Raw genomic sequence first — 12,509 nt, forward strand, 5'->3', positions numbered from 1 at the left:
CGGGCCAGGGTGGGCGGGGCGCGGCGGCTCGGCATATAAAGGTGCCGCGGCTCGGCGCGGCGCTGCGTCTTCGGCTTGCGTTTCGCGCTTCTTGTGTGGCCTTCGCAGTGGACCGGAGCGCGTCCCCGCGAGTCATGGTGACGAAGGCCGTGTGCGTGCTGAAGGGCGACGGCCCGGTGCAGGGTACCATCCACTTCGAGCAAAAGGCAAGGCCCGCCGGGGGGAGACCGGCGGCGAGGCCGTGCCCGCACACCTGTGCCCCGGAGCGGCCGGCGGGGCCTCGGGCCGCCCTCGCCACGCCCCCGGCGCGTGGGTCGGCGGCTCGGCGTACCCCGGGTCCTCGGCCGTGCGGCGCCCTCCGAGCCGCCAGCCGCGCGCGACCGCGGAGTGCTGAGTCACCGGGCGAGCCCGGCAGCGGTGGTGCGTGGCGAGGCCTGGGCGGGAGTGCAGGGAGGGAACACCCGGCGGCCCAGTGGGTGCCGACCACCGCGAGTTTCGGAGGGAGGAGAGAAAGCGTGGGAGGAAAGCCGGTTGCCCCGGCGCCTCCTCGGCGTCCGTAGGCCCGGGCGGAGACCTGAGGTGCTTGAGGACGCTGTGGCCCTTCTTGCGGGCTCAGTTTTTGGGTCCTGAGATACCGCGGATGCTGAGTTGCGCAGTCTGAGGCCTGGCCGGTCCTTGAGACCCGGGGGCGGCGGATGCGGCTGGGCCGTCTGGGTCTCGTAGCATCCGTATCCCTTTGGGACTTTCCAGCTTGAGCTCTCTAGTTCAGGGGGTCTGCAGACTGCGGCCCGCGGGCCTAATCTGTCCCGAGGCGGTGTTTGTACAGCCCTCGAGCTGAGTAGCTTTTATATATTTATGCTTTTATATGTTTGTGTTGAAAAGGTCGTGAAAACAAGAGTAGGCGATAGTGATCCTTTACAGAAAAGTTTGCTGACCCCTGCTCTAGGTCAGGGTCATCCTTTAAGGGCAGAGAGGACGGCCCTGGTCAGAGCTCCAAAAGCCAGAGATCATCTAACAGCCTCCCTTGTTGGGGGTTTTCCAGAGGAGCGACTTTTAACTCTGGGTGCACAGCAGACTCATTTGGGGAGCTTTTTAAAATACAGATACCAGGGCTCAACTCCGGATCAATTACATCAAAACCTGATGGGGTGCAGTCTGAGTGTTGCTCTTTTTAAAGCTTCTTAACAGTGTACAGAGGATTGAGAATTCCTGTTGGTAGAGGGTAGTGGATGAGGTTTGGAAGTCCAATGTTAGGAGACCTAGAGTATTTCCATTGCATGGAATTGTCACTTCTGTTCATGGAGCATTCGTTTAAACAAATTCCCTGTAAAGTGACTTTGAAATTTCTCTACCGGTGGGCCTGTTAACTGAGATGGTAGCGGATAAACCTCTGAACAAATCTTGTAAAATAAAGTGTACAGACGTACTCACTGATAATACTGCAAAACACAGGTGTTGTGAGGAAGGTGCTTGTGATAAGACTGTCCCCCCAAATCTTAGTGAGGTTACCAGTGGGTGGAAAATTGTTTATGTTGGCTTGTTAATCATGAGGGAGTATTTAAGATATGAATGAGATTTAGTCGTTAAAGTGGTTTATGGAAATGTGAGAGGGCATGCACAGTAATCTAGGTAAGTGTCCCATCTGTGAGATTTAAACGAGAGAGAGTTTATATTTGAGCTTAATTTCTTCCTTTAGGTGGTTTCCAGATTTTCTGGAAAAGCTAGACATTTGACTGAATTTTGCTGTTTTCATTTGCGAGACTTTGTTTTGTCCATCCTCTTTCCTCTCCACTAGAGAACCTAAGAAGCCTCTGAGGGATTCTTTCCCTGTGGCCACTGAGAAAACGGCTCCTGGTGTTGCATTCAGAAGTTAAACTGGTTTTTCCACCTTCCCTGAGCAGCTTCTATGGCTCCCTCTTTTAAGTTCCAAACTTCATTTTGGTGGTGCCCTTTGTACCTGATAAAGACCCTTGGATATGCAGGTGTATTAAGTTGACAGTAAACTGTATTTCTTGGCCTATTGAGTGTTTAAAATTTTGGATTAGTTTCCAGTTTTCAAAAATTGGACATTTTCACCTGTAAGTCCAGATTCTTAGCTTCTCTTGAAAAATCTGGAGATCTGCCCATACTGAGCCTTCATTAGTCCAGGGCAACTCTGTGCTGGACCAATTTACATTCCTCCTGCTTCCCTGACCTGTTTTACTCTTTTGACAATAGCCTGGTCCCTGCAGGGCTGTACCCAGGCAGCTTACTGTTGAACTTCTTGTGCTCTATGCATTACCAATTAAGTGGAGGCTTGGAAGAACCTGCCATATTTGTCTGTCTGTGCTCTTGATAACGTGGCGTGTTTTGGGGAATAACTTTCACATTTGGGGTTTTCCAAAGTTAAAGGTTGTGCGTAGAAGAATCATAGTGTATCTATTCTCAAAAAGAAACACAAGAGGCAGTGGTTGCCAGGCTACTTCCTTTGAGCAGTGGTATCTAGCCAGTGGAAAGTCCGATCTTCAAGGCTAACACCTCTTGTAACTGTTGGCCTTGGCTTTTTAAAAAACAAAGACACCGTCATGTATTGCTCTATGGTGTGGATGCTGTGTCTATTTCATTTTACTTCCTAAGATCTCTTTGTAGCTGTAGAAATAACTTCTTTGATTTCAATATGTAGCATGCGGTACCATTATCTATCACCATTGCCTGAATTGCAGTGTGTTTTTTTTCACCTGCTTTAGTGTTTTGTTGTCCTTTCTTTTTGGTCTCAGTAGTGGAAAGGTTATCTAGGTTTCAATGCCTGAAAAGACTTGAGAAAGCAGTACTTCTGGTTGGACTAGGGTCAGTCCCCCAGGGGCAGTGAGGCAAGATATCTTCTGGCTGTAAATCAAAAATATCCGTGCTGGAAACTGATAAACACCCCTCTGGTGGAGAGTGGGGAACAGGGATCCTAGGGTAGCAAGTTGGATATTTTTTTTTCTTTTTAAGGCAAATTTATATGATTGCTAACATAGAAGAGTGCATGAAGAAAGTAGGGTGCTAAAAAGTGTATGATGTGCTAACATTTGGGTTCAAAAGTTTGATTTGTACACATACACTCACTATGCGCAAGTACGACCTATTTGAAGTATTTACATAATAAACAAGAACTTATTCATATTACGTATGAATAGAGTAGTTTAGCAGCTTGCTGGAGGTCCACTGCTAGAAAGTGGCAGACCTGGGATTTGGACACAGATTTTTTGACTCCTGAGTCCATGTTCTTTTCACTTTCCTGTGAGTGGTAAAGATAATTCAACTGTTTTCTTTGTTCAGAAGTATTTGCTGTCTCAAACTTCTTGCACTTTTCTTTGAATAAAGGAAGATGGGACGGTCGTGGTATCGGGATCCATTACAGGATTGACTGAAGGCTATCATGGATTCCATGTCCATCAATTTGGAGATAATACACAAGGTGGGTGTTGTGCTGGTTTAGTGACTGACAGTTATTTCACCTAGTAAGATAAACTGAGTAGAGTTACCCCCAAACATTAAAAACTTGCGACAGTTTTTTTAAAAGTCAAGTTAATATGACTACCAAAGTCAATCTCAGGGATAAAAATGGCTTTTGACTCTTCCCTGTGGAATGGAAGGAGAAGAAGTTGATGTTTTGTATCGTGATCATGGGTTGATTATGTAAGAGTCTCAGGTGTGTTTTAAGAAAACAATAGAAAACAACACAGCTTCTTTCTGACCTTCCCCTTTATTCCCAGGTGTTGGTGAGCTGGGGCTTGAGGGCAGGTGTGGCAAGCAGGGTGCATTTATCTGCATAACCCTGCGAGGTAGCTCTTTGCCTCTAGCCTAAGGGCCTTATCGGGGAGGGGCAAGGTACAAACTGATGAGGGGGTGTAAACTGTTCGCGCTTTGGATTGTGCTTCATTTTCTCAAGTTGGGTTTAGAAGCAAGTCAGCAAAAGCTTATGGGTTAAATTGCCGTATTTGAGTAAACTTAGTGTTTAGACTTTTTATGATGAGAACTTAATTCATTTTGCTGGAACGTGTGTGTGTGTTTATTTTATTGGAGTATAATTGCTTTACAGTGTTGTGGTTTCTGCTGTACAATGAGGTGAATCAGCTATATGTGTATATAATATCCCCTCCGTCTTAGAACTTGTTTTTAATGTTCCATAATTTGGTTTCTGTAAATAGTGATTTAATGATCAGATTTGATCCATTTCAATAATTATAAAGTCCCGGGACTTCCCTGGTGGTCCAGTGGGTAAGACTCCATGCTCCCAATGCAGAGGGCCCGGGTTGGATCCCTGGTTGGGGAACTAGATCCCCCATGCCACAACTAAGAAGTCTGCATGCTGCAACTAAAAAAAAAAGATCCCACGTGCCGCAACTAAGACCCGGCACAGCCAAAATAAATTATTAATCTAAAAAAAATTCCTCAAGTCGTTTTGTTTGGTTTTACTGCTTCTGCTTTGGGAGGTGACTGCTCTGTGGCTTCGACTTACTGTGCTACTTTCCGTAACCTGCATGTCTTCTGCCTGGGTAGAGGATGGATAAAAGCTGTAAACGGGAAACTTTCTATCAGCTGTTGAATGAAGAACCATGTCATGAAAGAGTCTCCTGCATTGTTGTGGTTGTGTTCTATGTGAATGCTGTTCCCTGGTGCACTGGAGTGCCATTTTTACAGAATACAGTCTGAATGCCCCCGAGTTGTGCCGGGCAGCAGCCCTTGGATTAAGGTGCCGTTTTATATTCTGCATGCACAAAGTAAAGGCCATAAACAGGAGAGCTGCCTGGTAGTATGTTGCTGGGGAGATAAGTTTTTTGTAGTTGAGGTGTGCTGTTGTCGTATGAAGTAGGATCATAATCATGGGATTTTAATAGAAGAACCGGACCATTGAAGATCAGGTCTTGGCCTTCTCATTTTACAGGGCAGTGAAGAAACCAAAGCCCAGAGAAGGGTATTAATTTAACTTTACCAGTGTTACACAGTAGTAGTTAGAATTTGTCTTTACTCCCTGCCCATTTTGTTTAACGTGTTGCTTTCTGTTTTTATTAGCCTAGAAGCCACAGTGTGGGTCAGTACTTTCTCCATTTGAGGTTTTTAGCAATGACCAGTTTCTTTTTAGAACTTATTTTGGAATTTTGATTCATAATTTAGCTACTTTTTTTTGTTTTTGTTTTGTAAACAGGCTGTACCAGTGCAGGTCCTCACTTTAATCCTCTATGCAAAAAACACGGTGGGCCAGAGGATGAAGAGAGGTGAGTGACCTTAACTCTTTTTGAAATAATAGCAACGGCTTTGAGGGGGCAGTATGGGTATACGACTTGCAAACTGCATGCTAAGATAATTGCACCTCTGCTCTTGAGTTTGTTGGCCCCATGTAACCCCTTGCCCCCAAGTGCTGGAATGGCTTACTCCTTGGGCTAAGGAATTGACAAATAAGGGACACTTAAAACGATTTGGTTTTGTAGCATTTATTGAATATAGAGCTCATACAAGTGTCAAAGGGAACTAATACAGGAAATGTCATGAATAACAGTACTGTCAACCACTAGCAAAATAAACCATTGTGAAACACTGGAAGGTTTGTAGATAAAAATTTGATATTGAAAATTCAGTGAGACTCCCATTTGTATATGTTTGTTTTCTGAGAGCCTTTCAGGAAAATATTAAATTTAAGGACAAGGACTAATTTATTTTTATATCAGAGGCCCTAGGGGCATAGCTCTCTGAGCCATGCCAGGAATTAACAGGCATAACTCAGTAACTTAGAGTTTACCCTTTGGTCCTTTACCTCTGAGATTAGAGGTGCACCCCATCCCACCACTCTTCCCAGAGCATTGCTGTATAGATTTGAAGCCTGTGTTTGAAGAGCTGTGTGTCTAGAACATCTAGTTACTTGTTTTTAAACTTACATGTTTTCAAGGTTTTGTCAGTCTGGAAAAGTGGGTTCTATTTGGTATAGACTATATCCACCTCTTAGCCCACCCTTATATATCTGACTCAGTCCATTTTTAATTTAGCTCATGAACGAAAGTTAAATAGAAACCAGTCCTAATCCCTCTAACGCTTTTTCAATGTTAGGCATGTTGGAGACCTGGGCAATGTGAAGGCTGACCAAAATGGTGTGGCCGAAGTGTGTATTGAAGATTGTATAATCTCACTCTCTGGAGACCATTCCATCATTGGCCGCACAATGGTGGTAAGTGTTCATATAATATGCATAAAATTTCTTCTAACACATGGTCATGTATGTTTTCATGATTTCATGATTATTAGTCCTGGTTTCTAAGGATCCATATAAATTGTACTTTTAGTTCAGATTAGGAAAAGCAATTATTTTATTGGATGATTACAGTGAAGATGAATTAATGATCTAGGTCAGTTAAGAACACTGTTTTGCTAAGATGTGGTAATAAAGTAGATTACATTTGATCATATTAATTAGATCTGTGTTACAGAAACAGGAGTGGTCTTTATCTAGTTTTTAAGTGGCCAGACTTCCTTGCCACTACTGGGTTTCCCCCTTGTAGTTAACTAGAGCATCTTAAGTCTGAAATCGGATGGACCTCAATACTAATATTCATTCATGTCTGCAGGTATCATCACTTGCTTAATATGTGGGAAGCAGTTGCCCCAAGTTACGTAGAGCTGCATCTGGTTCATACAGAACACCACCTAGGATAGGCTCCCTTTTGCCTGCCCCAGAGGACAGTTAACATTCAGTAGACACCTCCTTTTAGTTGACCCTTTTATTCTTAGAATTTTCTTCACCTGTAGTTGTGAAGCAGAAAAATCACGTATCAGTGTTTGATGAGCAAAATTTAAAATACTGCTGCTTGAATACGTCAAGATATTTTTAGGATTACCTCTTATTTATGGCATGATTTATGGCATTTTAGGCATGATTTTGATGTTCTTTTTTGTTATTCACTTTTTTTTTCCCCAAAGCAATTTATACAATAAAAGAATGACTACTGTAACTGCGATTACTAGAATTTCTCATGTTGGATTCAGCATGTGGCAGCCGTGTAACCTAACTGTACGGGTTTTTTGTATTTCATTTAGAGATGGCACTGCTTACCTAGTGTTTAAGGGTAACTATTTCTTTGCATCATCAAGAAAAAGCTTTGAGTAGTAGTTTCTACTTTTTACTACTAAATATTAGCATACTTTCCTCCTAGTAAAATTATTTTAACATGTTATTTTCTAATATTAAATGGTTCTTAAAAGTCTTTTGGGTATTGTTGAGAAGAGATGGTAATTGCTTGATAGCCCTAAGTTAATGTGTTCTTAAAATTTTTTAAAGGTCCATGAAAAACCAGATGACTTGGGCAGAGGTGGAAATGAAGAAAGTACAAAGACAGGAAATGCTGGAAGTCGTTTGGCCTGTGGTGTAATTGGGATCGCCCAATAAACATTCCCTAGGAGGTGGTCTTGAGTCCTAGTAACTCATATGTTATCTTGCTAGTTGTAGAAATTTAACTAGATAAACATTAAACACCGTAACCTTAAAAGTGTATTTTGTGTGACTTTTAATTGCTTTAAGTACCTGTAATGAGAACTGATTTATGATCACTTGAAGATTTGTATAAGACTCATACTCAAAGTGTCTGTTTCAATGGTCTCTGTATTTTGCCAAACTTAGTCACATATGGATATTATTTGTCTGAATTTCTTCAGTTCTCACTCAAGCCTGCAATAAACATTCTCTGTGGCACTGTATTTTGAGCCTATTAAAGTATCTAAATTGAAATTCTAAATTAGCTCTGATACTCCTACACAGAGCTTGAATGGAACAGATTTAGTAATATGTTGACAGGTATTAACTATTTCATAGAGCTCTTTTTTGAAAGTGTTTGTTTTAAATGAGATCAAAATGTTTAAAATTTTAGCAACTGGTACATTTAGCTAAGACTAAGCTGAACTTTAATCTCAGACAAATAGGCTATCCTTTGTTAGCTTTAGGAAAATTAAAGTGGTACCTTTATTTTAAAAAGTAGATGTTATGGTTGAAGAGAGCCCTTTGATAACTTTCAGTGAAATTGTGAATGGCAAGTTAGTTAGAGCCTCAGGTAGCTGAGAAGACTTAACCTACCTGTCAAATAGCGCATACTCCATTTTTGTAGAACCATGAACTTTTAGTTTATAATAAAAGTAGAGGTTGGCACAATCTGCTTTCAGATAAGCTCCTTAAAGAAATCATTATGCCACTGTAAGGTGGAAGCAAAGAAATGTTTGATTGTGGGTTCTGACTGCTTGTTTAAATACAAGAACTGACACACGCAGTTAGTGAATTCAAGTCTTTCTCTTAATGGAAATATGTACCTGTAAGAGAATGCTTTTAAGTGAAGTGTTAATCTAACTCAGGTTTGACTGTGGGTTATAGTTGTTTATTAATTGAAAATTATGGAATATTACTTCTGATAGAGAAGCCAGGTAAGCAACAGTTTTGGTTGGTCATAAATTATATGATGGACTTTATCAAGCGAAGATCACTTAGGAGAGGAAAAGCTAATTTAGAGTAAGAATTTGTAGTGTTTGTTTTCAAAGTTTGAAATTGGTGATAACAGAATGCTCACAATAATGGTTACAACTACCATCAGGTAGGGGATTTAAAAACAAACACTAACAGATTTCATAATGTACAGTTTTGTTACATAAATGGGATAAGACTCAAATACAGGACTTGCTTGTGTCCTTTAAAGCCTCAAGTGTAATTACTACCACTTGGTACTTTTGGGGTTTTGTCATGTGCAAATAGGGTGACCTTAGTACTTTCAATTGGGAATACAGGGCTGCGAGTCCTTGAAATCTGAACACCAATCAATCAGGTGTATATTTATTTCCAAAAGCAGTTTCAGCTGGGACTTTTAAACTTCTCAGTGGGCCAGCATAAAACTGAGGATAAATTTTATAACTCAAGTCTGCATATATGAAACTGGATTTTCTCTTACTTTCCAAAGGCAGGGACTCAAGAACATTGCCCTAGATAAATACATTTTCCCCCATCAAAACAAAGGTCTTGCTGCAGAAAACTCAAAACCAAAGTAGTAAAGCAGCTTCGCTTGGGGATGAGGGTAAAGAAAAAAAATCTGTTCCGCACACTGAAACTAGGACAGTTTAAAAATATGATTTAAGAAGAAAAAAAGCTTCAAGGCCATAAATACTTGGATTATGATGTTAACCGTCTTTTCCTTGGCACTAGGTAAGCAGCTTTATGTAACTGCTTTTCTGTACTATTTCAGGTATATGTTTGATTTGGCTTTGGATGTCTTCATGTAATAGCTCTTGGATAACCTACAACTATTTTTCCTAGTTAACCCAACAATTTTAAGGAAAAGAGAGAAAGTACTTTGTAAGTGGCAAAAAGTTCAGTTTACCTCTGCCCAGCAGGGGACTTTAAAAAATGGTAAAGAAAGGCAACAGGCAAGGCTTGTAGAAACAATAGGTTGCATTTAAGTCCTTAAACAGATGATAAGACAGAAAGCTTTTAGGTTGCAAATACTAACCTTGATATTTCTTTCACCCTTTTGAAGAATTTAATGGGATGGTTAAGAAAAACACCCAACCTTCTAAATAAGTAATACCCAGGCAATCAGATAATTTATAGTACAACGGGTAATGCTGGGGTCCAGTTTTTCCCCCCAGCGAAAAAATTTTTTTACAATTATTTAGGGCAACATTTACCACAAAGCCAATGGCAAAAAAAGACCTTGACTGAATTCCAAAACAAGCTTTTCAGTTAACATTAAAACCATTAACCTTTGCCTTATGATTGAAATGCTAAAAATAAAAAATATTACAAATGAAGTGTTTGAGAATAACTACATAAAGATGTCTATTTCCATCAAATATACAAGTCTAATTTAGACTCCAACACAGTATTAACAGCTCAAACTTTGATGGTGAACAATCCTTTTCCACCTTAATGCAGTGTAGGAAGAATAGCACACATTAAAGTTTGTTACGAAAATAGAGTTTATTAAAAACATCCCTATTGTTTTTGAGGAGCTTTCACCGTTACCTTGTCTTAAATTAAAAAAAAAAAAAATAGAGAGCACTTCTAATTACGATTTGTAAACTTTTTAAAGTCAAAACTTTTAAAAAGTTACAGCAAAAAGGGTAATATTTATTCATATTTTCAGTATTTTTTGTTATTTTGTGGCTATTTTTAAATAGAAGGGAAGCAATCAAATTGCTTACAATTCCCCACCAACTACCGCGGGGCTGTGATATAGCAGGAGCAAGTATAATACAGCATCTGTACACTTCAAGCTCTACACTCCAGGAAGTGTCACTGTCACATGTGGACAAATTCCAGTCTCTAACGAGGAGCCTCGGCTGCTGAGCCAGAATCCTTTTCAGGTTCAACGGATGAGGTAGCCTCGGCAGGTAACTCTTCGGAAGGTTTTACAACTGCAGACTCACACTCCCCCTTATCAAGTTCTGAAACAGTGTCTACATTTCCCACTTGACTAATGGGAGGTTCAGCGGTTTTGTTACCGCCTGCCCTGTCTGTCACCTCAGGCTTCTCCTTGCCTCGGTTTTCCTCCTTCTCTCTACGAGACTCTCTATCTCTAGAATCTCTCTCTCTGTCCCGATGCCCACTAGAGCGTCTATTCCTCTCTTCCAAGTCTCTGTGCCTGTCCCGGTCAGGGCTCCTTCTTCCCCACTCTCTCCTTTCACGATTACTATTCTCTCTATCATCATTACGGTTCCCATACCGTTCCCGGTCATTTTCCACCCTATTTCCAAAAGATCTTCTTCCAAACCTTTCTTGGTCTCTACCTGAAGTGAACTGCTGCCTGTTATCGTTTCTAAACGGCTGTGGCTGCGTCGGCGGCTGCGGCTGCGATGGCTGCGTCGGCGGCTGTTGCTGTGGCTGCGGTGCCGGTGGCGGCTGCTGCGGCGGCGGCTGCCTTCCGTCTCTGTCCTCGGGACCCCCTGGGCCTGGCCCTGGGCCCCCGAGCCCTGGCACTCCACCGGGCCGGACAAAGGGGCCATGGGGAGGAAAGGGACCTTTCATTCCATGAGGCGGCGGCATCCCAAAGCCCCCGGGGCCTGGTGGCGGACCTCTATGCATCATATGCGGAGGCATGGGACGAGGCGGCATCAGAGGAAAGCGTGGCAGGTGAGGTGGAGGCATTCCTGGCGGGCGCTGGAGTGGGATCAGGCCGGGTCGGGCACCAAGAAGACCAGTGGATGGGGCTTGGAGCCCAATTACAGGGCCAGGTGCAACTCCTTGAGTACCTGCAAGGCAATAAAAATTAAAGTGTAAATAAAATAACATAGAAGACAGCATATTCTGTTTTCAATTATTTCCTGTGGAGCTTGAAGCAAAATGAAATTCAACCCCAAACCTTCAAATCTCATACTGTTTGCCTGTCTACCTAGCAGAAAAATGTGAGGGCCCAGTAACAACCCAGGGCAAGCAGTCCTGGAGATACATACTATGTATACACATCTACCTAATATAGGTACAGGTCAAAATAAGCTGCAAAAAGAAATTGTTATATAGCAAATTTTGGAAAGAGTATGTCAGAATCTCCTTGTATAGCCTTGACTAATAGCTGTTTACCACTCAAGATACTTGAGAAACACATGTGCGCTGAGATAAAAGAACTGAACTAATGAGATAAAGAACTGAACTATTTGACCCAACTGAAGGTTATTTCAGGTGTACTCTTAGAAGAAAACTTCTTACTCTAAGTCTTAATTTGACTTTTTACTAGGAAAAAATGGGATCAATGACCCAGAATATCCAGTGAAGAGGGAGGTTTCTTTGATTCTGTGTCATTAAAATGCTTTGTGCGGTTATTATGCAGTAAGCATTACTTTAATGTTTATAAAGATCCATACACAAACGTAGAGTTTATTTTTACAAGTCCCTCTTCAAAGCACGGCATAACGTGTAAACTGCTATGCCGAAATGACTGCTGAACAATGCTGAGTGCTCAGCCAGTCACCTTCTATTCACTTTCCCAAAGGTGGCAAAACTGATAAAGTTAGTGCTGCTGCTGAAAGTGACAATGACTTATTTTATTTCCCATTTCCAGGAGGGTTTGCTTATGCTTTAAGAGTCAAGCAAATTCAACCCATCATTTATAATAACATGGAAAAGGAGGATCTGTGTGGTTCACAACTTAAGTAACAGGTATCATGGTCTCTCTCAATTTATTTCTCTGCAAATATAAACATCACAAGGCAAATACTATGACCAACAAGAGTTATTCTAATAAAGGAAAATGTTCCAGATATTGTCAGAATGTGCCATTTACCCATGTACTGCAGAAATGCCTTTGAGCAAGTTGTGGGTTATGACCATCAACTGGCAATGGTGAGAAAAATGCTTGCGTGACACTGACAGAAAACCCACCAGAGAGCAAACCCAATACTTCTTCATCTTTTTGTCCCCAGCATCATATTATTTTATGTTTACAGTTTCAATCACTTCCACTCACTTCAGCAAACATTTAACAAGTCCTATTTGCTCCTAGATTTTCTGCATAAACAATTAATACTAA

The 12,509-nt window shown here is 41.6% G+C and overlaps 2 protein-coding genes across 4 annotated transcripts in view; one reads left to right on the forward strand and one right to left on the reverse strand.

Moving 5' to 3' along the window:
• The first annotated feature begins 49 nt into the window (after positions 1-49).
• Positions 50-7,502, forward strand: SOD1 (superoxide dismutase 1). Its single transcript, XM_068546966.1, has 5 exons — positions 50-206; positions 3,346-3,439; positions 5,171-5,240; positions 6,067-6,184; positions 7,292-7,502. Exons 1-5 carry the CDS (start codon positions 135-137, stop codon positions 7,397-7,399), a joined length of 462 nt encoding a protein of 153 aa, XP_068403067.1. The 5' UTR covers positions 50-134; the 3' UTR covers positions 7,400-7,502.
• Positions 7,503-9,762: 2,260 nt separating this feature from the next.
• SCAF4 (SR-related CTD associated factor 4) overlaps positions 9,763-12,509 on the reverse strand; it is a 56,608-nt gene continuing 53,861 nt past the window's right edge. For 2 of the 3 annotated variants that reach the window (XM_068546965.1, XM_068546963.1), the window contains exon 20: positions 9,764-11,235. In XM_068546965.1, the coding sequence (XP_068403066.1) occupies positions 10,310-11,235 (926 nt within the window). In that variant the 3' untranslated portion in view covers positions 9,764-10,309. Of the gene's footprint in view, positions 11,236-12,509 lie in introns of all 3 variants that reach the window. The other variant, XM_068546964.1, reaches the window with a different exon arrangement.

The sequence above is a fragment of the Eschrichtius robustus genome, chromosome 6 (assembly GCF_028021215.1).
Source record: "Eschrichtius robustus isolate mEscRob2 chromosome 6, mEscRob2.pri, whole genome shotgun sequence".
Lineage (NCBI taxonomy): Eukaryota > Metazoa > Chordata > Mammalia > Artiodactyla > Eschrichtiidae > Eschrichtius > Eschrichtius robustus.